Raw genomic sequence first — 26,409 nt, forward strand, 5'->3', positions numbered from 1 at the left:
TTACTACCGTATAACATGTGTTTAAATTCTTGCTAAGATTTTTATGAAAGTTTGTTGGTTCCAGTCAGTTCAAGTTTGGTTCTTGACGATAGTGAGTCGTTTATAAGAGTTTTGGCCGACACACATGGTATAAGTACAATCATCTCAAATGGGTTTGCGGAATGTTACTCTACTCTTCTGCTTCTGTAATGGGAAAAAATAAAAAAGGGACAAAAACAGAAAATAGAGGCTACGGATATCGTATTCACAACCCACCACTGGACTAACTCTTTGTTGCATACCCCTCTGGTGTGCGTTGAAACGTTTCAAGCATAATCATAGCCGTCTCGGCTAGTATCGATACCTATAACGTTGTATGGTAGCCCAATAGGCAGATGGAGGCTGGCCTGGTTTCCTCATGCGTGTGGTTGCTACTAGTTTCTATAATCACCTACAGAGATTGATAGTAACTTTTTTGCCATTTAATGCCCCTTCGGAATTCCTTGTGATAGATGTGACCTTGAAGTCTTTTTTAATTGGTCTTGACAGTGAAAAAATCCTATGAAGGAATTGTTCTTGTTGTTCTTGTAAAAAATTGAAGAAATTTTATATTGGTTAGAATCTGGAAGAAAGTGTTGGGTCTGGAAGAAAAAGGGAAGAACTAAGCTGATAATGCGCAATCGAAAGTATGCAGCCATGGCTATGACCTTGAGCTTGTCGCTGACTCGGGGTAATGCTCATATATTCAGACATGTTTACCTGCATCTCATCACCACCGCAACATGAGGTTTAACAATCCACCGAATATGACAATCTGAATAACAATGGTGATGCATAATCACACAATGACATTTCAGTGTATGACTATCAATGAAGATGTCTACTGGAATGAGATCAGAGATTACAACTACCGTATCAAAATATGTTTTTTAAGTGAACACAAGCATGCAAAATGCATCAATCAATATGTCCCAAGACAAACAAACAACTCTGAACTGAAAACAAGATCGCTCCAGAACAAAGTTTTGTTCAAATGGGCTGCAGGTGAATATTATTAGACTCCTGCAGGATCGTGACAGCTCCATGAACCATGTACCAGAATAAAACCAGTGCTTTAGTGACCAACTTAATCATCGACATCCTTTGCAATAAGTCAATATCTATTTTCCCAGAGTTTTAACCCTACACGATTGTTGAGTTTTAATACATATTCTTTAACATGGTTTTTCGATTGTCAGTTTAACATGTTAGAATAGAAGTCAGGTTCGTATGGTGTTTTGAGGAGCTGGACTTCCTGAAAATTACTGTTTGTGGCCACGCGAGGCTGAGTTGGTTGATGTCCAGTAAGCCAGAACTGTGAAGAAGAGAGCGGGACACCTTCTGGGGTTGCATGCATCATAGGCTGAGCCACATTGGTACCTTGTTCGTGCATTTGATCATGTACAGGCATCGATTCTGGTCCACATGAACCCCACGAGTTACTTGACAGAAGAGAGAGAGCACGGCGATACTCCGGTGCTGCATCTAAGTGGGAACACGTTAGGGGTCCCTTGGAACCTGGAAAGTCAAAGAGTGAGATATTCACACAAGAGTATCCAAACATGCCAGTACTCAGGTTAGCTCCTGAAGCAGAACCAACCTGGATTCAGAATTGTGGGCATGGAGCTTTTCGACGCGAAAACACCATTGGCAGCAGTGCCATGCATATTGATGACATGCGGCAGTTTGACGCCTCGCATATGCATTTGCTCGTCAGTACCTCCATCTCCATTCGACTTCAAAGGATACCCTTTTGTTAGGGTGAACTCGGAGTTGCTGGTGCTATTCCATGTGCTATTAGCAGGATTTTTGGAGTTAATAACTGGAGCATCATTCAACAAAAAACTAATTTGTGGCCTTCCCTCTGCATGTGTTAAAGGAAAATAATCAGAACTATCAATGTATCAGGCTTAGACTAACTTTTTGGTGGAAAGTAAAGAAAGCCGCCACTATCAAATTCTTTGTCTCCTATTCTAATCACTCTTTACCCCTTACTTTTTTAGTTTTCAGTGTCAGATTGTTCTTGTTGTTTTATCTGGGGGTGGAAAAATATGAGGAAAGCCGAACTTACAATGGTAGGTAAAAGCAGGTTAGCTAAAAATAAACTACTGCCCATGTGACACAACTGCTTTCAAGATCAAACTATTTGCTGATATTATGATGGTAGTTTAAAGATAAACTACTTTCCATGTTTACCACCACTGAACAAAACTATATGAAATAGATAAATCTGCAGTCAAGCTAGTCATGTAAGCTCAAATGTAAACATTGAAGCATGCATTGCATTTATGCCTATTCCACAGTGATAGTGGGGTATCCAGAAAGATGTACTTCCATAGTGATAGTGGGGCATCCAGCAAGAGTAAACAATATTAAGGAGTTAAATTTAAACATAGTACCATAAAATGGTGATGAGAGCCTTGTCGAATTAAACTGGATAGCTTCCTGCTGTGGCTTCCGGCGTCGTGCATTATGATCAGATAGTCTTCTTCGACAACTGCGCTTCTTTTCGTCAAATTCAGACAAGCTATGGAACCTTCAAGCAACAATTTACGGAGGAATAAATCTTTGAGAATCTTCCAAACTGGCTAAGAGCATGTGCATGAATGGAACATTGTGCAGTTATAAGTAGGTCATCTTGGAATTATAGTTGGCCAATGAAATTTAGAGTCAGATGTATGCTATCAGATGACAAGCAGCTACATGTAATTTCACACGTATGGTTCTTTTTGTAGAACATTACCTGCTACACTGTTGGCAAAACCGCCGTTCAATGCCTCCAACAACAACCTTTGGGCATTTGGAATGACTATCACAAACTCTATGCTTTCTGTGATATTCTTTAGCTGTTGAAAGATCAATATTGCATCCCTCAACTACACAGCGTGGTATAGGAAGATTTTGACCCAATGACTTAGTTTTCTTCAGTGGAGTAGCAGAAGGAGTAGGCATCACAGGAAGAGGTGCAGTCTTAACATTGCCTCCAGCACCGCTATTCTCAAAATATGTCCGCTTTCCAAGTTTCAGACCAATCAACGGTTCCACAGAGCCAATGGAAGCATCCAGAGGTGGAGAAGTTCCAGAAACATGAGCTCCTTTCATTTCCTTCTTCTTGCTAAAATTTCCTGAAAAGCCCTGAAATGTTATCAGGCTAAAGTTGGCGTTTTGCATGCCATCCTTTGTCGAGGAGTCAGTAGAAGCCGATATCGAGCTCTTAGCTGAAGAAACATGCCCACCATCTGAGTCAGAAGCACCACTATTCCCACCACCTGCCGAGAGATTGAAGGATCCAGCATCAATTTGTCCATCATCAACAATTGTCCAGTCTGCTAGTTGCAGCTTCTTGGGACTTTCCATTGCTTTTGAACCAAACCCAAGAAAGTTTTCCCAGTCCCACTTTGAATTCCACTCCATCTCAGCAAAATGGCTCATTAATGGACTTTCTTAAATCTCCTTTTCCCCGCAATGCATCATAAACTAGGCACTGGATCTGCAAAGTGTAAAATCAAGAAACCCAAAACATGCTTAGATAGGAGAAAGTACGACAGTAGAGAAGCATTTCGACATGTCAAGCACACAGTATTCAGGTACAAGTCATCTAGAAGGATCAACTGACAAGGAGAGCTTATGCAATCAAAGTGCTCAAGAAATTATCGGAAACCATTACCTTGGAGATATGAGAAGTAGTCAACCCATGGAGAAGCTACAATCCCTGATACGTGAAGTCAGAAAATCACAAAGTGGAAATTAACACACTTTTTTTACAAAAACACAGGTGCAGATCAACTCATCACCACAAGAACACAGTACTCAAGCCTCCATTCCACAATTCAAAAATAAGCAAAAATACCTACACACCCAGAAGTCAATTAAATATCAAAGGAAAGCAGAGCAACAAAAACCCATTCATCACCAAAAAAGTTCAAGTCAATCAAGATTTCTACAGCACAGAATTTCAGATTCTTCTCTTATGAATTCTCCAAAAAGATGTCCAACACGACTTCCTACCAGAGACTAAACTAATTCTCCAGTAACAGAGTCAATATTTATCATACCATGTAATTCAAGGAAGAGCATTTCTTTCTTATTTCCTGGCAAGAAAAGAATGTGAAAAACAATACTATATTCCCCCTCTCTCCAGCCCTCTTTACATAGCAGGTCGGATAACTGAAAATAGATTTTTACTATTTTACTGCTCACTATTTAACCACCCTTTTTTGAGAACAATCAAATCTCTCCTTTTTCTCTTTCTTTTTGCTCTTTATACGTTTACCAAAAACTGGTGTTTTTAACTGGTCACTTCTTTCCTGTAAAGGATACAGCAATCAACAGGGATGAGCATGACTACGATTTCATATATATACATACTCTTTTACAGAAAAGAAAGGCCTCCATTTGTCAGTTTCAATGACTTTGACACCAACTCCAAAATAAAGAGTAACACAATAAACTATGAATTTTCACAGTTCCTTGGTCCAAAAATGTTTATCAAGAACAGCACACCACTGAAAATCTATATTTATTTGCTTCAGAATTTTCACCCTTTGATCGATGGTTAAAAAATGAAAAAGAAAAGAAATATAATAGAAAAGCCCATGGTGGTTGATGGGGCAGTTATGGTTCCCCATTTAGGATTCTTTATTGGAATCAACAAAACTTTTCCCCCCAGAGCAACAAAGAAAATGTTTTCCCTTCTCCAAGAGAAAATCAAGAATAGGAAAAACGAAAGCACACCGCTGACGACGTCGCTTTGCCCATCCTCAATGACGTGGTAACACCTCAGACCACAACACCCCAACCCCCAAGCCCAATCCCAGGCAAAAAAAGGAAAAAGAAAAAAAAGAATATTTGCAGAGGCAAAAGAAGTAGAGAGAGAAAGAGCATCAATTTCCAAAGCGGAAAGCTTTCGCCCTTCCCATCTCCTTCAGACATTTTGGGAAACTTTACAGCTACTAATCCCCCGTTACTGGAAAAGACTTACCTCTGCTGCTTCTCCAAAAATAGCAAGCACAACAACAACTACCACATCCCTAACCCAGCCCTTCATTAATTAGCTCTTACTTTCCCCCAGCTGAAAACCATCTCCCCTTTCGGAACAAGTAATCATTAGAGCAGCACAGAGTTAGTTAATCCGACAGCAAAACATATGATTAAACAACCAAAAAAAAAAAACAGACAGAAGGATGATCAAACGACAGAAAAGGGCGAAATCAGTTGATAAGGAGAGAGAGAGAGAGGCAGCTTACCAATGCGATTAAACAAGAGAGAAAAGAGTGATTGGAGAATGTGGAGAAGCAAAGCGGAAGACAAATTATTTAATTTTACCAAAGAGAGAAGAAGAAGGTGAGATCGAGAGGGGAAGTGGGGTGGGGGGGGGGGGGGGGGAGTAGTGATAATGATATAGGGCTGCTCTATACTTGATTAGCTCTTTTATTAGCATTTACTTCTTTATATTTAATTTCTGCAGCTCTCATTTCATTGCAGAAATATAATATAATACTTTGATAATTTAAATTTCTCAATGATTCATGTATGTAACTCATGCCTTTTTAATGCCCCCCCAACACAAAAAAATTAAAAGAATGGGATTCATTTAAATCATGGGTTTTTAGTTTGGTTTGTTTGGGACAATAATACCTCGATTTCAAGCTGTGATTGCATAATATCTCATCAATGAAAAAGAGATAGGATGATATGGAATTAAAATATAATGATATTAGTTGATGCTGGTAATATGCGGTACATTTTTATGTGTGTGTAACTTTTAAAATATTTATTTATAATTTTTAAATCAAATAAAAATTTTGCAGGTGACGAAGTACTTATATAGTATTGAAGCGGGGAAATGTATGAGAAAATAATAATAAAAAGATTAAATACCAAAAAGTTGTTAAGTAAGACTATGACATCAGACTCAACTCTAATTGATTGTAATACAATACAAACAGTAATGGCGATTAAAAAGTTGCTCGTGCGCTCTTCAAAAAAAATATTTCTTGTGTGAATAGGTCCCGCTCGAGAGTTTTGGACTTGGGTTTCTACAAGCATTTTGAGAAGAAGATTTGCAAAAATACATTAAGACTCCGACAATCAAGTTAATAAATAATCGTAAAAATGATAAAAACGAATAGTGATGGAAATAAATGTGTTGATCATCAACTCCTGATAGCATTTGAACCTTGGTAGAAAGAGAAGTACGAGATATTGCATTTTCATGTTTTCTGTTTTCTCTTTTATAAAACGTTTTAATTATGGAGCTTTTCACTAGTCCATGTAGGTTGCTTAGTTAGCATGTAATAATAGAAGATATTTTTTGAGAAAGCACCTATTTAAGGAAGTTCGATGACTATAGTTTTTCACTTTGTGATATATATTACTCAGCAATTTATGAAATCAATGGCTTCCTCTTTAATTTTCAAACCAGGGCCTTTATATGAAAGTCTTTAGATATTGATTTAGTTTCTATTTTTTTTTCATTGCCACTGAAGGAGTTGAGAATGCTCAACATCTTAAATTTCAAACTGTATGACAATATCCTAGATTTTTAATTGTATTTTCAAGAAAATAGCTAATGCTTGCAGTTGTATTTCTTATGCTACAGCTTTGTTGTTAATCTAGAAGTTAGATTTGGTGATAACAATGGTCCTATGATATATCAACTGAGATGAGAGATAACTTCGGCTTCACAAGGCGACTTCTTCACAACATACTACACCAACATCAAGATGCTTTGGGATGATTTGGTTAACTTGGAGTCTCCTCCAAAGTGTGTATCTGCTGCTAGTCAAAGAGTGTGTGATTTGAATGATTCAAATCAAGTAATGCAATTCCTTATGGGACTAAATAGCATTTATGATCATGGCCGAAACCAAAGTAACTAAGGTTTTCAAATAGCATTTATGATCATGACCGGAACCAAAGTAACTAAGGTTTTCTCTATGGTGCTTCTAGTAGAAAAACATATGCAAGTGAATGATAGGAATGGCAATCAAGCGGAGTTTTTCGGGGCCCCGAGCTGAACCCCCTTGGGGGGGGGGGGGTGGGTTGGTACTCATATTACTAGGTTAGGAGGGTTATGGGTTTTGTTTCGGACCCGCCCCGATTTATTTTTTTAATATTTATTTATTCATATGCAATACATTATTAACAAAAAATTATGGTATTGTATGTAATTTTTTAAATAATTTGCACATATTTAATTTTATATCTGAAATAAAATTATTTGTATTATATAATTCATTTTAAATAAAAAATTATGTTAATTTAAATTAATATTAGTTATTGAGAAATTAAAAAATTAGATACATGTTTTGTTTATTGAAATTATGTTAAATTACCTAAATCTAAAATTATATTATTTATTGAAATAATAAATGATTATTTGATTGTATCCTTTACATTATATAATTCGTTTTAGATCAAAATCTATGTTAAATTACTAAATTTAAAATGATATTACTTAATAAAAAAATAAAAATTTAGTTGAGTGTATACTTTATCTCATACAATTAAAAAATCTAAATTTATATTACTTATTAGATAAAATAAAACATTAGTTGAAATATTTTTTGCATTATATAATTCATTTTAGATAAAAAAAAAATACTATGTTAAATTATTAAATTAAATTGATATTACTTTATTAAAAAAATAAAAACTTAAAATTGAGCAAGGGGTCGAGGTATTGGCAAGGTGGGCGGGGTTTCACGAAGTAGGGCTAGTCTCGGATCTGGACAAACTCGCCCCGTTGCCATTACTAGTGAATGAGAGTACTACAAACTCTTCTATACATGCGGCCTTTCAAGTATAGGATAAAGAATTTAGGAAGGATGCTTAGTTGAAACCACCTTAAAGGGAAAAACGTTTAATGATAAACAGCCGCATATTATAAGAATTGCCAATGACCTGGTCACTCCAAGGAAACCTGCTTTAACATCCATGGAATAACAGATTCATACAAGGAACTGAATGAGAAAAAAGAAGAGTGCAGGTAATGGAAATGTCTTTGATGCTAATGTACATATGCTCCTGACGCAAAATCAGAATTCAATATTTGCAAACATATTGAGAACTAAAATGAGGAAACTTATGAGGGAGGAGAATACACTGTTGGATCCAATCAGGATCAACTATGCTCATGTGGGAGAATTACTACATTTTTCAGGTACTAGATGTGTATCTAATGTTTTAACTTTTACTACCTGGATTGTTGATATTGGTGCTACAAAACATGTTTGTGTTGATCTGAACGAACTCCTCATCTATACTAAACCTTTGTATAAAATCATTGTACATTTACCTGGTGGATCACAAGAATCCGTTTCACATATTGGCACAATTAAACTCTGATCGGATCACACTTTACCAACTCTTTCACATTCCTAACTTCTTAGTGAATCACTTGTCGGTTGTGTAATCATTTACTTGTGACCTTTTTATTCATTATAAATATCCCCTTATTATTTGAAAAATTCTAAATGTTTTCTTGAAATTAAAAATATCACAATTAATGTCCTTCTATAATAAAGAGTATTTATTATAAATAGAATATTTATAATTTTAAGAGATATTGATAATTTATTAAATAATGAAAAAATATTTATAATTATAATAAATTTTAGAGAAGTCGGTTTAATTATTGAAAAAAAAAACGACAAAGGAAAATAAAAAAAGAAAATCCTTCAATACTCACTCGCCCAACTGTGTCTCTCTCTCCTTTCCCTCTTTATTACTTGCCCAATTGTCGATTCTCTCTCTTGGGGCCAAACGCTCGGAGCTTAGCGGAAGTTCTTTCTCAAAATTTTCCATCTTTTCCCTCTGAACTGTATTAATATTTCATTTTCTTCATGTCTCAGGTGATTCGAATTTACTCTTTACGTTATCAGTTTGTTCGTTTCTGAATGATTCTGAAATGATTAGGAGTTATGTGCTTTTCGAATAAAATTTTTATGTGTTTCTGATGCGTGTTGATAAATTCAATAGTAAGATCCATGCAGTGAAAACCGTCTTTACTATTAACTTCTGTTTGAATTAATTTTTTTTGTTCATTTTAGGTTGATAGCAGAAATTCTTCAGCTACTAAACGTGCGCGAATGGATGGTATGCTTTTCATCACCTTTACTGAAAATGCTTTTGTTTTTTGTGTCATACATGAGCCTGTTGTGCAAAATTGAAGTGTTTTTCTGTTAATCATATCATGTGTGCTTTTCTCGTTAAAGTAGAGAGTAATGTATATGGCTGTGTGGCATCTATTGTGCCAACTGCTAACAGAAACCCTGATACTAGTTGGTATCTTTTGAAAGATGATATGCATTTATTGGGATTAGATCAAACAATCCATGATTTTCTCTATTTAATTTGGTGGATAGCAGTTTTAGAAACTTGGCTGGGAAGTACTATGTGAGGAACTTGTTGGGCACTAAAATCAAGTTTTATCGAGAACAAATGACTGTAAAGTGGTTGGAATGTGTTGATAACTTATCTGGTATGTAATATGCTAGTTTGACACGTGGGTTATGCATACGTGAAAATATTGAATATCGTGCAGAAATAACATTTTGACTGGTGTATAACAGTTGTTCAAAACTTGTCTGACGAGACGTAAATATGCACATATGTACAACATTACCGTCTTACTGGGCAGTTTTACGATTTAAGTTTCCTTCTATGTATAGTTGTTTGAGTCATAAGGCCCAAATTTTATTGCTTGTTTATCAAACATGTTAAATATGTTTGAACATGATAGAAATGCTGGTTTGTTTGTAACTTTACTTTCATACTCACTCATGACAGATCATTCCGTGATTTATGAACTTTCTACTATGAAAAACTTGCAAGTCCAAACAAAATTAGCAAGTATGCTGATGTATAATCATTTTCAGTTCCACCAGATGCCAAATGTAAAACAGGCATTAACATTTCCCAGATTTTTATGTGACATTTCTTCATGTGTTTGCATTGGAAAATGAAGTTCACCATTCAGAAGCATAGGTTACAGGTAAAATAATTTGCTACACTTGATGATAATCCTATATGATGGACCTTCACACATGTAGTTCTCCCAGTGGCTCATACCTTGTTCTGTTATTTTCCGTGGTGGGTAAATGATATTTAGATTCGTCTGCAGTGTACTATCGAAAAGTTGCATTAGTTCTTATATGGTATTTAAGTTTTACTTTAGATTCATTGAATAATTTCACGGATTTTTTAGGATATGAACTAAGTTATTGGAAAGCGCAAACAGTCAAATTAAATTTATTTGCCCCTCCTTTGTAATGTTTGTTTTTTTCTTCCATATGTCAGTTACTGTGATACCATTTTTCCTGGCATTTATTCAAGCCTGTTGGGTTTGTAGGTGGCCGTAGGGAAGATGACTGGACCTGTCCAAGCTGTGGAAATGTCAATTTCTCATTTAGAACAACTTGTAACATGCGCAACTGCACTCAGCCTAGGCCTGCTGATCACACCTTTGTAAGAGTTCAACATATTTAAAATCATGACTTTCTGAGAGTTAACAAGATAAAAAGCTGGCTGTATTCTCTTTCATGAAACTAAGATCAAGATTTTTTTGGCTGGGCGGTTTTTTACTAACTTGAATGACATGTCTATTTCAGAAATCTACTGTCAGACCAATCCAAACACCTCAGGGCTGCTCATCTGCAGCTCCCTATGTTGGCGCTGGTGCACCCTCCTCAATGTACATGGATATACCTCCTTATGGCCCTTCTTTGTTGAATGGACCATCTATTCCTCCATATGACATGCCATTTACTGGGGGTTTGGCATATCGTTACAACTATGGAAATCATCTTTCTGGAGGTAGCCCATATCGGCCCTTGCATTCGGCTGGTCACCCTCCTTATACAAGTGGATCAATGATTGGAAATGGTATTTCTCTTTGTATTTTGTTGGCGCCAACTTAAATATTATAACAACACAAGTAGTTTCTTAAAATGCATGCCCCAAATTGATAACATCGATCTTTAAGATGGTCTTTCTTTCATATGCCATCCCAGATATTGTTATCTTCTGCTGATTGGATGTCCCTTGTATTTTTTCCACCTTGTAGGTGGGATGTATGGTGTGCCCCCTCTCATGGATCGATATGGTCTTGGTTTGAGTATGAGCCCTACCATGGTAAGTTTAAAAGTAAAATGTTGTGGAGTTTACCCCTAACTCAATCATATGTGTATCCGGTACTTATGCAGAGTAGTGATCTTTTATTTGTAGCTAACATTGTGATCATGAATTGATGATGGTAAAAACTATAAGTAGTTTTTTATGTTCTCATAACCTGTTTATTCCAAAAAATTTCTATCTCTGTTGTTTCCACATAATAGTGAAGTATATATTTCTTTTTCTTACTTGGGAAATGAGTTCATTCTATATGTCCCATTGTTTGCTTGACTATAATGGGGTCGTACAAACTGCAGGGTCTGAGACCTGGATTTTTACCCGAGGATAAATCTCAGAAGAAAGCAGGTGCTATGTGATTCCTCGTGCATCCCTAATCTCATTTTTGACCTGAATTAATGTTTTTTATGATTTATCATTTGCTTTTGTATTTGTTAGATGGTACTCCTGACAATGATTGGTCATGCCCCAAATGTGGCAATGTCAATTTTTCATTTAGAACAGTTTGCAACTTGAGGAAGTGTAATACAACGAAGCCAGGACCGCAGGTTTGGATTTCTACCGTTTGGTGTTTCACACCTTAATTTTATATGGTGTCATGAACTGTTTACTACTACATTGCATAGTGAGACATGATGAACTGAGTCTATATGTTGGTTTTGCAAGTTTTCTTGACTTCGAACTCTTTAGTCTAAAATTGTTCTGAATAGTTTTTATGCTGAATGCAGGGTGCCAAATCAGGCAAGAGCTCGTGTAAGTACTATTTATGACAATAGTTTTTTGTCATAACATCAAATATAGATTCACACTGCTTATGATATTGTGATTTATAACCAGACATGCCAGAGGGAAGCTGGAAGTGTGAGAAATGCAACAACATAAACTATCCTTTCAGGACCAAGTGTAATAGACAGAACTGTGGTGCTGATAAACCTTCTGAGACAAAGAAGTCTCCGCCAGAAGCAGCTGATGAAAATGATAAGGTCTGTTGTGTGATACTGTTCTGTTCGTCACATTTCTTAAAATTGTTTATTTCTTGTGGCCTTCCGTATTTATGTAACATAAAGAATTCAGTAAATACCCACAGTTCCAATATGTGTAAGGATTTACACTTCATAGAAGCACTTGCTGATACTGCTATTCTTTTCTGCATTTGATTCTTGAAGTGTTTGCTTGTGCATTTCTTTTACTTAATTTTCTCTTTTTTTGTAATCTATTAATTTCCATTATCTAATGTTCCAGTGAGTATTAGGCATGTTTGAGAAGGTCCAGAGTTGTCGTCCAGCGTTGCTCAGTCTTGGGTGTCTGAAAGTCAGTCATGTCATCACCCTGTTGCAGTGGTTGTTGAGTTACTCTGTCTTCTTAGTTGTTGTATTAACTCTAATGGTTCTTGTGGTCTTTATCCTTATAAAATTGCATCATGTGTCTGCCAGATTATTCTTGCTAGAATTTGAGTTTGTTCTGATTTCTATTTCTAGGATTTTGTATTTCCTTGTCTCATAGTCTAGTGGTGCAATAACTTGCATATGGGGCTATATTTATTTAATCTTCATCTCGTTTAGTTCTCTTTGCTCTTCAAGAGCCTTTTTTCGTGGGTCTCTGAAGTCCTCAGTTTTCTAAAGCATGCATTTTCTATGGGATTGGTAGCAGCAATTGTAGTAATTATTTTGACCTCAGTGGCTGCTGCATAATTTATAACATTCTTTGGTATGGAAGTTCTATATTTAGTATCTTCTGGTGGCTTTTTTGAGTTGTTTACTCAAATCTTTGTTTTGAAATGGTTATGTTCAGGATCACTACAAGATTCAGATGGTAGTCTATTTCTTATTTTAATTTTGATGGTGAAAAAGTGCCAAAGTTGTTAGATATTGAGTCTGAGACAAGATGTTGCTGCCAACATCTTACATTGTCTATTTGCATGTCACTGTGATGCAAACTCGGGCATTAGCTTTTCTGAGTTTTGGGGCTTTGCTTGGTAATCATGTGTTTTTCTGTAAGTCGACATGTTCACTTACAAAGGTGACTTAGCAACATATCTTAAGGTCATGGCATATGGATGTTGAGATTATTGTTGTTCACTATGTACCACAATCACGATGAATGGTTTTCCAAATTAGGCCAAACAGGATTTGCTTTTATTTGATTGTACTCTTGCATTGGTGGGTCATTTCTCCATTTTAGATTGTACCCTCGACATTTTTGGTTCGGAAATTGTTTGATTGCTTCAAGATAAATTTTGCCATCTGATGTTCTCATTTTAGGAGCATTCATGTGCAATGAGTGCTCCATTCATGTGTAGGAACGAAGGTAGTGGCTATATAAGTTTGTGTAGAAAATCTAAATGCATTTTAACATATAGTATTACTGTCTGTGTGAAGAAAAGGTCGTTAGAACAGTGGTCTTATAATAATTGGTTTTGCATTGTGCATGTTGCTGATACATTTTTGCTTTGCTTTTAGCACCTTTGCCTGCTGATGTCCCTCGGATTGGATTTTAGGTGAAATTATTTAAAATGCGAAAAAAAAATTAAAGATTTGGGGTTGTTGGAAAAGTATTAAAAATCTAAGTGGCACCGCGGTGGCACAATTTTTATTTAATTTTTTTCTTTTTTAACGTCACCACAGCAATATACCGCCGTGACATATTGAAAACAAAAAAAATAATAAAATAAGCCACCGTGTTGGCATGATTGATTTAATTTTTAAAAAAAATATAACAGTTGAAGAACCCCTATCTAAGATAGCGGTTCTTCACTAGAAAAACAAAAAGAAAAAAAAAAAAAGTAGTCAACACAGCAGCCTGCAAAAATGCAAGCTGCTGTGTATCAGGTGCTGAGCCATCGCAAACTGTCAGTGCGGTGGCTCAGCATCCCCTTTTGGCCACACTTCTTTAAGTGTGACCCATGACATTGCAGCTCACACTATTTAAATGTGAGCTGAAATGGAACCGATTCACAACACAAACAATATTTACACATTTCTCCTGCATTTTTGTTCTTACTCTGGCACAACACAACAACCATTGCATTAAAGTTTTTGTACCTTTTTTTTTCAAAAAATTTTGAGTGATTATGGCTAATTTTGACCCTATTGATACAAGTGTTTTGTATGGGCAGTTAAATCATCGGTCAGGAAATGTGTCCGGAAATCCAGATACAACTTTATCCGTATGATGCGGTGACATAGCTTTCTTTCGCGTCCTTCAACTAGTCCCACGTCACACGCTTTTTGCAAGTGCTCCAAAATATGGGTTTCTTGGTGTTTTACAGTGTGGGCATATTGAAATTGACACCCACTTAATAACTGCATTAGTAGAGAGATGGCGTCCTGAGATGTATACTTTTCATTTATCGGTTGGCGAAGCAACTGTAACACTGCAGGACATCGCTATCATCTGGGTACTCCCGGTGGAAGGTAATCTTATTATCGAGTTAGATACAAGGTATAGTACTCAGCGGTGGCAAAATTATTGTCATCAATGGTTGGGTTTTATGCCAAATGAAAATACTTTCAAATGGTCAAGAATAAAACTAATAGTTTTACATGAATTTTTACTGGAAAATACATGTGATGAAGATAGCCTGTTTGAGGTTGTGTCAGCCGGTCCGACTCGAACATTTGGATACCGTGAACTGGAAAAGTTCATAATTTCACGTTCGATCGTACGGGCTCGCGCTCGATTTTCTCTTAATGATTGTTGATCATCTCTGGAATTTTCATAGTCTACCACTAGCTGCTCCATTCTATTATACTGGTAAACAAAATCAAATTTGCGGCGTAAGCATCATGCTAAAGTAAATGAACATTAAAAAAAAAAGAAGGTGCTTACCACATATTCCCAATCACGGGTGTCAGTTGGTGGATAGCTTGGCGTGTTCGTTGACAATATGTTATGTAAAATCTGGACCCGAGTAATTTAGTGATATCATTTCATATAGTCAAGAATGGTATCACGATCGCCTTCAATAACGGGTCCATCCACCACCAGTGATTTCACATCGTTCCATTTTGCAACATAGTCCGAGTGAACGTTGCCCAGTCCATGTCTTGACGTCCCTGCCTATTTATTGTGTGTAAACGCCGTTCACTTATCAATGAGTTTGGGGGATGTCTTGCACATAGCTAAATTGGAGGAGAACCGTTTCTGGGTGATGCATCTCCACCAGCGAATAATTAATCAATGGGCAGTGTATATTCCACGGTATGCGCATTGCATAAAATGGCAATGCATCAAGCTCGCGTGTATTACCATCATACAGATTCCAAATAAACTACAATATCATATCACGCCAATCAATATATTTGGAAAAAATCAATTAATCGGAACGGTGTACCTCATTTGTTTGCATATGATCAACATGTTCCTTATTATACGTAGAGCATTGTGCGTCGTATGAGTATGAGATATATGATACGACCACCTAAATCAAAATTAAGAAAAGTAATTGGAATCAAAATTCTTTATGATTATATAAATAAAAAAAATGTTCATACCGTGCAGCATATGGAGGGATAGACAGGATGTTTCAGGGTCCATTATGGTTGGCATTAGATTTGAAGTTTCATTCGAGCGATTGGGTGCAAGTATTATGATGCGAAACCATGCTCATATCTGTAATAACTATATGGCACTGCCAATATTAGTTTTACCTTGTTGTGATGTTGTACACAACTCCCGATATAGATAAGTCAACACTGTTGAACCCCAATTTGAGGTATATTCCTCGTGTATGTTCTCCATATGTCGTAGATACAACAGCGACACGGTGCTCCTCGTAGGATCAGGGCACAATATCCCACCAAAAATGCACATGTCACATATACGTGCCTCCTGTAATACAACCTCAAATAGGCTATCTTAATTATATGTATTTTTCAGTAAATATTCATGTAATACTGTTAGTTTTATTCTTGACCATCTGAAAGCATTTTCATTTGGCATAAAATCCAACCATTAATGACAATAATTTTGTCACCGCTGAGTACTATACCTTTTATCTACCCCGATAATAAGATTACCTTCCATCGGGAGTGCCCAGATGATAGCGATGTCCTGCAGTGTTACAGTTGCTTCGCCAACCGATAAATGAAAAGTATGCGTCTCGGGACGCCATCTCTCTACTAATGCAGTTATTAAGTGGGTGTCAATTTTAATATGCCCACAATACAAAACACCAAGAAATTCCATATTCTGGAGTACTAAATACGAGTGTGACGTGGGACTAGTTGAAGGACGCGAAAAAAGCTATGTCACCGCATCGTACGAATAAAGTTGTATCCGGATTTCTGAACACATTTTCTGACCGATGTTTTAACTGTCCATACAAAATACTTGTATTAATAGGGTCAAAATTAGCTATAATCACTCAAAATTTTTTGAAAGAGAAAGATGCAAAAGCTTTAATGCAATGGTTGTTGTGTTGTTCAAGAGCAAGAAGGCACTGGTTGTGCAAGAACAAGAATGCAGGGAAAATGTGTAAATGTTTGTGTTGGGAATGAGTTCCATTGCAGCTCACACTTAAATAGTGTGAGCTGCAATTTCACGGGCCACACTTAAAGAAATGTGGCCAAAAGGGGGTGTTGAGCCACCGCACTTACAGTTTGCTATGGCACAATGCAGGCTGCTGTGTCGATTAATTTTTTTTTTTTGTTTTTTAGTGAAGAACAACTATCTTAGATAGTGGTTCTTTAACTGTTACATTTTTTTTATTAAATTAATCATGCCACCGCGGTCAGTATTATTTTTTTTTTTTGTTTTCAATATGTCACCGCGGTGACGTAAAAAAAGAATTTAAATTACAGATACACTTCCAGTATTTTGTAAAAATTATAGCTATTACTCTGAGGGTGTTGGTGTAATGTGTTTTTGGTGAGTGTCTTTGTAAGTTGTTTTTGAAGAGGAGTATAGTCGTAATTACAACTATAATCCTAAAAGGTGCATTTGTAATTTTTTACAAGATAATAGGTAACGATGTAATTTATCCTAATTTTGTATATTTTAAAATCATTTATAATTTTATGTTATTTTTGGTTGTGGAGAAAACAAAATAAATAGTTGATTAATATAATTATGATTTGTAATATTTAACTAAATATGTTTTATTTTTAATAAAAATTTTGAACTATTGAAATAACAAACTGAAGTAGGGGTGATAGATGAGTTTGCGAGCAGACTCGAGCTCAAGTTCGACTCGATTTTGAATTTTATACTCTATTCATAAGCTTGCGAGGTGGTTGATGAGCTTATTCCATTTTTTCTATATATTTTTATTTATAAAATTTTTATATGTTTAATAATATAGTCAATACTTTATTAATTTTAGTATTAAAATTGATCATATATAATAATTAATTTTAATTTTAGATAATTATAAACTATGGTACTTTTATTTATACATTTAAATTTTATAAAAAATTGTGCTTAATTATTAATTTAGTAAGTTTTAATATATTTTTAAAATAATTATTTGATATGACACATAAATTTTATGTTATGTTTGGTACTAATTGTAATCTCTTATCCTTTTTTAAATTAATAAGTCCTAACAATTAATTTATAATCTTTTATATCACTTTGGGAGTTTTATACTTATCAAGATATGCAATCTATTTATTACTTGTAAATTTATGCTACAAAATTTGATGAATTTCATGAATTAATCTGAAGATAATATAATAATGATGATGATGATAATGATATTTTAATTATTTTTACTGTTAATTTATTATATATATATATGATGAGATAAATCACTATTTTTTACTTGGTTAAAAAAATCATCTATTAATTTTTTTTTTTTTGTATAAAATAAGATCAATAACTATAAAAAAATAACTTATATTTATTTTTTTATTAATATTAATAACTATAAATTTGCTTAACTCGAGCTCAAGTCTTAAGAACTCGTCGAGCTCGAGCTATAAAAAATAAATTTGAGCTTGACCTTGAGCTCATAAAAATAGTCGAGCTCGGTTTGTTTATACCCCTAAACTGAAGCATCAAAAAATATTTAGTAACTACAATTCAATTAAGTATTTGGTACATTATTTTGGCATATTGAATTGTTTTGTTTATTAAAATTTCGATTGTATTTTGCTGAATTGAACACTCTAAGAAGCAATAATTTAATAGTTGCTAGAAATCAGAGGTTCATTATGCTTTTTTTACCCCTAAAATCAAATGAAAACTAATTTATTCAGAAAATATTTTATTTATATAATTTTAAAATAAGATTGAAAAAATTGTATAATCATGATTATAGTAGAATCTTTCTTCAAATTCATAACATTATCAAAATTTATATTTGATTGATTAATAGAGAATAAGTATGATGAAATTGGACTCATGGTCTGATTGAATTTAATTAAACACTTTATATAAACATCTTTCATTTGTTGGTTGATATTATTAAAAATGAATGACATTTGATTGACTGAAAGAATATTAAATACGAAGAAACCTATTTACGGCTTATGATTTAGTTGAATTTATTTAAATACTATCTAAGCCTAAGTAAAAATGTTTAAATTCAATCCAACCCAAAATAATTGGGTTGGGATCATGGTTTGAACGCATAGTGTAAAGATTATATTATTTATTTTATCCGTATTAATATAGTTTTTTTTTTAATTTTTACTCACAAATAGCGGTTATTCACACAATAACACCCAATTTTCAAATTACCAAAAATAGGTCTTATGCATTTTTCAAACACGTTTATCAAATACTACGATTTCTTCGTACATAAGATTTTCCTCAATTATTTCATCGAACTAATTTCTTAATTTCTCGTTAACGTTTCTTCCATTTTCAAAGTATCCCTTAAGCTCCCCAGCAACACAAACTTCTCAACTTAGAATTTGAATATGGAGGAAATTCTCCATTCCACCGTTGTTAACGTGAAGAAAATCTTAATTCTCTAAATATTGCACCGTCGTATTTCCTCTTTGATGCGAACGTGGAGAACAAATCAGTTGGAGCAGTAGAGGACCAAAAACATAGAGGAGGCAGCGTGGTGGTTGAGGGTGGCAAGACATGGAGGTAGAGCAACACAACTGCTTGGTATGCACTTATTTTCTTTGGCTTCGTGCAACTTTTTGATGAATGCTTTTTCTTTAATTTTTTTAAGTTTTTATTTTTTACTATGGAAGTACATTCATTAGGATGGGTTTTCTTTTATTAAATTGGTGAAGGTCACCTGTCTGAGAAAAATGGTGAGAAGGAAGAGAAAAGTTCCTCATGGAGGAAGTCTGTAAAAAAGAAGCCTCAATGAGCATGAATCAACATAAATAGGGGTATTGTTGGTGTATTGCTGGTATCTTGATTACATTCTATAATTTTAGGGCCAAATTGCAGGGAGCCCTCCTGTGATAGTCATGATAGGCAATTTACCGTATCAAAATATGATTTTTAAGTGAAGAACCATGCAAAATGCATCAATCAGAATGTCCCAAGACAAACAAACAACTCTGAACCGAACAAGATCGATCCCGAAGAAAGTTGTTCAAATGGTCTGCAGATGAATTTTTTCAGACTCACACAGGAATGTGACAGCTTTATTAACCATGTACCAGTAATCATAGACATCAATTGCAATAAGTCAATATCTATTTTTCCAATTAACCTTACACGATTGTTAAGTGTTAATACATATTCTTTGACATTGTTTTTCAATGGTCAGTTCAATATGTTAGAATAGAAATCAGCCTCATATGGTGTTTTGAGAAGCTGGACTTCCTGAAAGTTACCGTTCGTGGCCACACGAGGTTGAGTTGGTTGATGTCCGGTGAGCCAGAATTGTGAAGAAGAGAGCGGGACACCTTCTGGGGTTGCATGCATCATACGCTGATCCACACTGGTCCCAAGTTCATCCATTTGATTGTTTACAGGCATCAATTCAGGTCCACATGAACTCCACGAGTTGCTTGACAGAAGAGAGAGAGCACAGCGATACTCCGGTGCTGCATCTAAGTGGGAAGACATAAGGGGTCCCTTGGAACCTGGAAAGTCAAAGAGAGATATATTGTTCACATGTGACTATCCAAACACGCGAGAATTCAGGTTATCCCCTGAAGCAGTACCAACCTGGATCCAAAACTGTAGGTATGGAGCTCTTCGACACCAAAAAATCATTGGCAGCAGTGCCGTGCATATCGATGGCGTGTGGCAGATTGATGCCTGGCATATGCATTTGCTCATCAGTACCTCCATCTCCATTAGACTTGAAATGATATCCTTTTGTTAGGGTGAACTTGGAGTTGCTAGCGCCATCCCATGTGGTATTAGCAGGATTTCTGGAGTGAATAAGTGGAGCATTGTTCAACAGAAAACTAATTTGTTGCCTTGCCTCTGCACGTATGGAAGGCAAATAGTCAGAACTATCAACAATAACAGGCTTAGACTAAATTTTCAGCGGAAAGTAAACAAAGCCGATGCTATCAAATCCTTTGTCCCCTCTTCTAATGATTCTATACCCCTTACCTTTTGAGTTTTCAGTGTGGGATTGTTCTTGTTGTTTTGTCTGGGGGTGGAAAAAAATGAGAAAAGCAGAACTTAAAATGGGTAGGAAAAAGCAGGCTAGCTAAAAATAAACTACTGGCCATGTGACACAATTGCTTTGAAGATCAAACTATTTGGTGATGTTACTATTGCGTCAAATCCTGAATCTTCCGACATAATTGTGCCATATAGCATCAGACTATACGTAGACAATCGACACGGAATTTTTTTTCCTCATGGTAAAACTCCAAAACTGGTCCATGTTTTTCTAACAGAAAGAATTCTAGAGACAGAAACCGCACGGATAGTCCTATAAGAAAAGCGACCTGATTCACAAAATGAATACGATTAATTATTTCAGAAATAAATAATATATCAGACGTCGGTTTTACATGTGTTTTACCTCCACAGAAGAAAACTATATGAAATAGATAAATCTGCAGACAAGCTAGCCATGTAAGCTCGAATGTAAGCATATTAGCATGCATTGCATTTATGCGTAATTCCATAGTGATCGAGGAAAAACCAGCAAGATGTACTTCCATACTGATAGTGGGGCATCCAACAAGATTAAACAATATTAATTAATCGAGTAAAACCTAGACACAATACCATAAAATGGTGATGAGAGCCTTGTCGAATTAAACTGGATAGCTTCCTGATGTGGCTTCCTGCGTCGTGCATTATGATCCGATAGTCTTCTTCGACAACTGCGCTTCTTTTCGTCAAATTCAGACAAGGTATGGAACCTTCAAGCAACAATTTACGAAGAAATAAATCTTTGTGATTCCCAACTGGCTAAGAGCATGTGCATGAATGGAATCGTTGTGCAGTTATAAGTAGGTCATGTTGGAATTTACAGTTGGCCAATGAAATTTAGAGTCAGATATATGGTATTAACTGACAAGCAGTTGCATGTAATTTTACAAGTACGGTTCTTCTTGTAGAACATTACCTGCTACACTGTTGGCAAAACCGCCGTTCAAGGCCTCCAACAACAACCTTTGGGCATTTGGAATGGCTGTCACAAACTCTATGCTTTCTGTGATATTCTTTAGCTGTTGAAAGATCAATATTGCATCCCTCAACTACACAGCGTGGTATGGGAAGATTTTGACCCAATGACTTAGTTTTCTTCAGTGAAGTAGCAGGAGTAGGCATCGCAGAAAGAGGTGCAGTCTTAACATTGCCTCCAGCACCGCTATTCTCAAAATATGTCCTCTTTCCAAGTTTCAAACCAATCAACGGTTCCACAGAGCCAATGGAAGCATCCATGAGTGGAGAAGTTCCAGAAACATCAGCTCCTTCCATTTCCATCTTCTTGCTAAAATTTCCTGAAAAGCCCTGAAATGTTATGAGGCCAAAATTGGGATTTTGCATGCCATCCTTTGTCGAGGAGTCAGTAGAAGCCGATATCGAGCTCTTAGCTGAAGAAACATGCCCACCATCTGAGTCAGAAGCACCACTGTTCCCACCACCTGCGGAGAGATTGAAGGATCCAGCATCAATTTGTCCATCATCAACAATCGTCCAGTCTGCTAATTGCAGCTTCTTGGGACTTTCAATTGCTTTTGAACCAAACCCCAGAAAGTTTTCCCAGTCCCACTTTGAATTCCACTCCATCTCAGCAAAATGGCTCATTAATGGACTTTCTCAAATCTCCTTGTCCCCGCAATGCATCATAAACTAGGCACTGGATCTGCAAAGTGTAAAATCGAGAAACCAAAAACATGCTTAGAAAGGAAAAATTACAACACTAGAGAAGCAATTCCACATATCAAGCACACAGTAATAAGGTACAAGTCATCATAGAAGGATCAACTGACAAGGAGAGCATATGCAATCAAGTTCTCAAGAAATTATCAGAAAACATTACCTTGGAGATATGAGAAGTACTGAACCCATGGAGAAGCTACAATCCCGGATACGTGAAGTCAGAAAATCAGAAAGTGGAAACTAACACACTTCTTTACGAAAACACAGGTGCAGATCAACTCATCACCACAAGAACACAGCAGAGAATTTCAGATTCTTCTAAAAGCAGAGCAACAAAGACCCATTCATCACCAAAAAGTTCAAGTCAATCAAGATTTTTACAGCACAGAATTTCAGATTCTTCTCTTAAGAATTCTCCACAAAGATTTCCAACACAACTTCCCACCAGAGACTAGACTAATTCTCCAGGAACAGAGTCACAACATTTACCCTACCATATAATTCAAGGCAGAGAATTTCTCTCTTATTTCCAGGCAAGAGAAGAATGTGAAAAACGACAGTATACTCCTCTTCTCTCCTGACCTCTTTACTTAGCAGGTCAGATAACTGAAAAAAGATTTTTACTATTTACTGCTCACTATTTAACCACCCTTTTATGAGAACAATCAAAATTCTCCTTTATCTCTTTCTTTTTGCTCTTTATACCTTTACCAAAACTGATGTTTTTAACTGCTCACTTCTTTCCTGTAAGGGAGACAGCTATCAATAGGGATGAGCATGACTACGATTTCATATATATACATACTTTTTTTACAGAAAAAAGAAAGGCCTCCATTTGTCACTTTCAATGACTTTGACACCAACTCCAAAATAAAGAGTAACCCAATAAACTATGAATTTTCACAGTTCCTTGGTCCAAAAATGTTTATCAAGAACAGCACACCACTGAAAATCTATATTTATTTGCTTCAGAATTTTCACCCTTTGATCGATGGTTAAAAAATGAAAAAGAAAAGAAATATAATAGAAAAGCCCATGGTGGTTGATGGGGCAGTTATGGTTCCCCATTTAGGATTCTTTATTGGAATCAACAAAACTTTTCCCCCCAGAGCAACAAAGAAAATGTTTTCCCTTCTCCAAGAGAAAATCAAGAATAGGAAAAACGAAAGCACACCGCTGACGACGTCGCTTTGCCCATCCTCAATGACGTGGTAACACCTCAGACCACAACACCCCAACCCCCAAGCCCAATCCCAGGCAAAAAAAGGAAAAAGAAAAAAAAGAATATTTGCAGAGGCAAAAGAAGTAGAGAGAGAAAGAGCATCAATTTCCAAAGCGGAAAGCTTTCGCCCTTCCCATCTCCTTCAGACATTTTGGGAAACTTTACAGCTACTAATCCCCCGTTACTGGAAAAGACTTACCTCTGCTGCTTCTCCAAAAATAGCAAGCACAACAACAACTACCACATCCCTAACCCAGCCCTTCATTAATTAGCTCTTACTTTCCCCCAGCTGAAAACCATCTCCCCTTTCGGAACAAGTAATCATTAGAGCAGCACAGAGTTAGTTAATCCGACAGCAAAACATATGATTAAACAACCAAAAAAAAAAAAACAGACAGAAGGATGATCAAACGACAGAAAAGGGCGAAATCAGTTGATAAGGAGAGAGAGAGAGAGAGAGAGAGGCAGCTTACCAATGCGATTAAAGAAGAGAGAAAAGAGTGATTGGAGAATGTGGAGAAGCAAAGCGGAAGACAAATTATTTAATTTTACCAAAGAGAGAAGAAGAAGGTGAGATCGAGAGGGGAAGTGGGGTGGGGGGGGGGGGAGTGATAATGATATAGGGCTGCTCTATACTTGATTAGCTCTTTTATTAGCATTTACTTCTTTATATTTAATTTCTGCAGCTCTCATTTCATTGCAGAAATATAATATAATACTCTCATAATTTAAATTTCTCAATGATTCATCTATGTAACTCATGCCTTTTTAATGCCCCCCCAACACAAAAAAATTAAAAGAATGGGATTCATTTAAATCATGGGTTTTTAGTTTGGTTTGTTTGAGACAATAATACCTCGATTTCAAGCTGTGATTGCATAATATCTCATCAATGAAATTAATTTCAAATACCAGTTAACGTGGCACGCAACACTTACACATATATAATCACATTGATATAGCACATATTTTTTAAATATAATATTAGACAAAAGTGTATGATAAATATAATACTATATTAGTGGTTAAAAGTTAACATGAACTATTTGAAATAAATAAATAATTATATTGGTACTTAAGGATTATAATTGATAGTTTAAATTTTGGTGTTACGTCACAAACTCAATTATGTACGAAAAGTGACTTTATTTTTTATGTTAATGTTGGTAATATGTGGTATACTTTACGTGTGTGCGTAACTTTAAAAATATTTATACCATAAAATTTTTAATTGAATTAATTTTTTTTTGTAGATAACAAATACTTAGGAATTATGTTTAAAATAATAGTTTAATATAAATGTTGGATTTATAAAATTTTGTTGATATAAAAAGATAATGATATAGTATTGAAGAGGGGGGAAATGCATGAGAAAATTAACTATTAAAATGTAGTTATGCAAGACAATGACATTAATTATATTCAACCTTCATTGATTGTAATATACGATGAATAGTATAGATAATTAATAAATTTAGGTAAAACATAAAATATAATCATCATAATTAATATTATATGATCTGATTTTTTTTGTATGTTTTATTTGACTGAAAGAATTTGAATTTAATATAAAATTAAAAAATATTGGCTGAAAAAATTGATGAATTTCAAATTCATTGCAATACCATAATATAACATAAAATAAAAATTTAAGGATTTAAAATTTTATGAAAAACTGTTTTAGCAAATTTAATGATATTAACGACTATCACACATTAAATGTTGACAAAGAGCTTATTCAGCTTATATACCTCAAGGAGACCATGTGTCCACCCGAAGTCCCATTGGCTGAAGGCCTAATGATGCTGTCATGCATTCCACATCAATTGCAAATGAGAAGCTTACATTGTTTATAAGTTTCCAAATCTCTGCACCCTAAATTAGACGTCCTTGTAAGGACACCCCACAAGGCTTCGGTCAGACGGAACAACAACTTGCGCTATAGAGCATCGATCGCGCCGCACACCACACCACACCCCATCAAATATTATGAGCCTGATCTTCCCAACTTAAATACATCAATTTGAGTACAATAATATAACAATGTAAATATATTTAAAACGTATGTATCTGGACGAGAATATTTAATAAAATAAAAATAAATAAATAAAATATTTTACAAGAGCACAACCTCGACGACTTTGAGTCAAAAGTAAATCCATATTTGGCTGAAGTACGCAACAAAAATTAAATAAATCTAAGAAATAGTTGGACCACTTGACAGTTTGATTTGATGCTGCAATTAATATAAATAATAATAATTATGGTCCAACTGTCATTAAAATTCACGAACTTTTCACACGCTACATGGGAATATGGGATCAAGATTTGTTAATGTCCATGTATGGTGTTGGGATTTTCTAGTGTTTACCGATTTTAACAATAATTATTCTTATTATTATCAAATTTAAAATTATTTATTCCATTCACCAAACTATTTTTTTAAAAAAAACTATAATGATATTATATATATCAAATTAATATTTTATAATAAAAAAAAATTACGATTATTGTAGAAATGAAGATAACATGATATTCTACTTGAAGTGCAGTTAGAGAAAAAATCAGTTCATATTTTATAATTCAGTTTAGTTGCGTCAGAGTTCTTTTTTGTATTATTTTTTAATTTCTACACATACAACACTCATCCCACCGAGGAAAACACTTTAATAATATACGATTTATTATATTATTCAATATATTCAATTTTAAAAATTGATCCAATACATAAATACTTCAAATCAACAAATACATTTAAAAAAGACATACACACTTATATTTATGGGAATTAAACTCACATTTTTTTATTATAAGTCCTCGAC

General features: G+C 35.1%; 3 protein-coding genes and 1 long non-coding RNA gene across 11 annotated transcripts; 2 read left to right on the forward strand and 2 right to left on the reverse strand.

Annotated features, from left to right (window-relative positions):
- Positions 1–965: 965 nt before the first annotated feature.
- On the reverse strand, positions 966–5,408 carry LOC105168427 (squamosa promoter binding protein-like 2). 4 transcript variants are annotated; one of them, XM_011088504.2, is made up of 6 exons: positions 5,265–5,407; positions 3,686–3,730; positions 2,762–3,508; positions 2,418–2,554; positions 1,619–1,882; positions 966–1,536 (listed from the first exon to the last, which is right to left on the reverse strand). In XM_011088504.2, exons 3-6 carry the CDS (start codon positions 3,448–3,450, stop codon positions 1,214–1,216), a joined length of 1,413 nt encoding a protein of 470 aa, XP_011086806.1. In that variant the 5' UTR covers positions 3,451–3,508; positions 3,686–3,730; positions 5,265–5,407; the 3' UTR covers positions 966–1,213. The 4 variants fall into 4 exon arrangements, with proteins under 4 accessions (XP_011086806.1, XP_088740249.1, XP_088740248.1 ...); XM_088884123.1 differs by lacking the exon at positions 5,265–5,407 and adding an exon at positions 5,000–5,250; XM_088884122.1 differs by lacking the exon at positions 5,265–5,407 and adding an exon at positions 4,074–5,250.
- A 3,297-nt stretch (positions 5,409–8,705) lies between these two features.
- Positions 8,706–14,841, forward strand: LOC105168428 (ranBP2-type zinc finger protein At1g67325). 3 transcript variants are annotated; one of them, XM_011088507.3, is made up of 10 exons: positions 8,707–8,873; positions 9,072–9,117; positions 10,373–10,488; positions 10,632–10,905; positions 11,087–11,154; positions 11,451–11,499; positions 11,590–11,699; positions 11,880–11,904; positions 11,989–12,134; positions 14,267–14,841. In XM_011088507.3, the coding sequence occupies exons 1-10, from the start codon at positions 8,865–8,867 to the stop codon at positions 14,321–14,323; spliced, it is 900 nt and encodes a 299-aa protein (XP_011086809.1). In that variant the 5' UTR covers positions 8,707–8,864; the 3' UTR covers positions 14,324–14,841. The 3 variants fall into 3 exon arrangements, with proteins under 3 accessions (XP_020551645.1, XP_011086809.1, XP_011086812.1); XM_011088510.3 differs by lacking the exon at positions 14,267–14,841 and adding an exon at positions 12,394–12,706 and having other exon boundaries at positions 8,708–8,873; XM_020695986.2 differs by lacking the exon at positions 14,267–14,841 and having other exon boundaries at positions 8,706–8,873; positions 11,989–12,331.
- A 4,099-nt stretch (positions 14,842–18,940) lies between these two features.
- LOC148787312 (uncharacterized) lies at positions 18,941–20,500 on the forward strand. The gene is made up of 2 exons (XR_016066917.1): positions 18,941–19,212; positions 19,832–20,500. It is a non-coding gene; the product is annotated as an uncharacterized LOC148787312 (long non-coding RNA).
- On the reverse strand, positions 19,741–24,202 carry LOC105168429 (squamosa promoter-binding-like protein 12). Of its 3 annotated transcripts, XM_088884116.1 has the most exons (6): positions 24,061–24,182; positions 22,526–22,561; positions 21,605–22,348; positions 21,262–21,398; positions 20,236–20,499; positions 19,741–20,150 (listed from the first exon to the last, which is right to left on the reverse strand). In XM_088884116.1, exons 3-6 carry the CDS (start codon positions 22,288–22,290, stop codon positions 19,828–19,830), a joined length of 1,410 nt encoding a protein of 469 aa, XP_088740242.1. In that variant the 5' UTR covers positions 22,291–22,348; positions 22,526–22,561; positions 24,061–24,182; the 3' UTR covers positions 19,741–19,827. The 3 variants fall into 3 exon arrangements, with proteins under 3 accessions (XP_088740242.1, XP_088740241.1, XP_011086813.1); XM_088884115.1 differs by lacking the exon at positions 22,526–22,561 and having other exon boundaries at positions 24,061–24,202; XM_011088511.3 differs by lacking the exon at positions 24,061–24,182 and having other exon boundaries at positions 22,526–24,044.
- Positions 24,203–26,409: the final 2,207 nt, after the last annotated feature.

Source organism: Sesamum indicum, linkage group LG8 (genome assembly GCF_026168435.1).
Source record: "Sesamum indicum cultivar Baizhima isolate 11 linkage group LG8, ASM2616843v1, whole genome shotgun sequence".
Classification (NCBI taxonomy): Eukaryota; Viridiplantae; Streptophyta; class Magnoliopsida; order Lamiales; family Pedaliaceae; genus Sesamum; species Sesamum indicum.

What these genes read in the sequence shown, in the direction of transcription:
- LOC105168427 (XM_011088506.2), bottom strand. Translation starts at nt 3,450, where the DNA reads ATGAGCCATTTTGCTGAGATGGAGTGGAATTCAAAGTGGGACTGGGAA. An exon ending in TTTTGCCAACAGTGTAGCAG is followed by an intron (nt 2,555 to 2,761) that starts GTAATGTTCTAC and finishes TGTTGCTTGAAG; the next exon opens with GTTCCATAGCTTGTCTGAAT. An exon ending in GCTCTCATCACCATTTTATG is followed by an intron (nt 1,883 to 2,417) that starts GTACTATGTTTA and finishes TAACACATGCAG; the next exon opens with AGGGAAGGCCACAAATTAGT.
- LOC105168428 (XM_020695986.2), top strand. An exon ending in TAAACGTGCGCGAATGGATG is followed by an intron (nt 9,118 to 10,372) that starts GTATGCTTTTCA and finishes TTGGGTTTGTAG; the next exon opens with GTGGCCGTAGGGAAGATGAC. An exon ending in CAAATCAGGCAAGAGCTCGT is followed by an intron (nt 11,905 to 11,988) that starts GTAAGTACTATT and finishes ATTTATAACCAG; the next exon opens with ACATGCCAGAGGGAAGCTGG.
- LOC105168429 (XM_088884115.1), bottom strand. Translation starts at nt 22,290, where the DNA reads ATGAGCCATTTTGCTGAGATGGAGTGGAATTCAAAGTGGGACTGGGAA. An exon ending in TTTTGCCAACAGTGTAGCAG is followed by an intron (nt 21,399 to 21,604) that starts GTAATGTTCTAC and finishes TGTTGCTTGAAG; the next exon opens with GTTCCATACCTTGTCTGAAT. An exon ending in ACCTACAGTTTTGGATCCAG is followed by an intron (nt 20,151 to 20,235) that starts GTTGGTACTGCT and finishes TTGACTTTCCAG; the next exon opens with GTTCCAAGGGACCCCTTATG.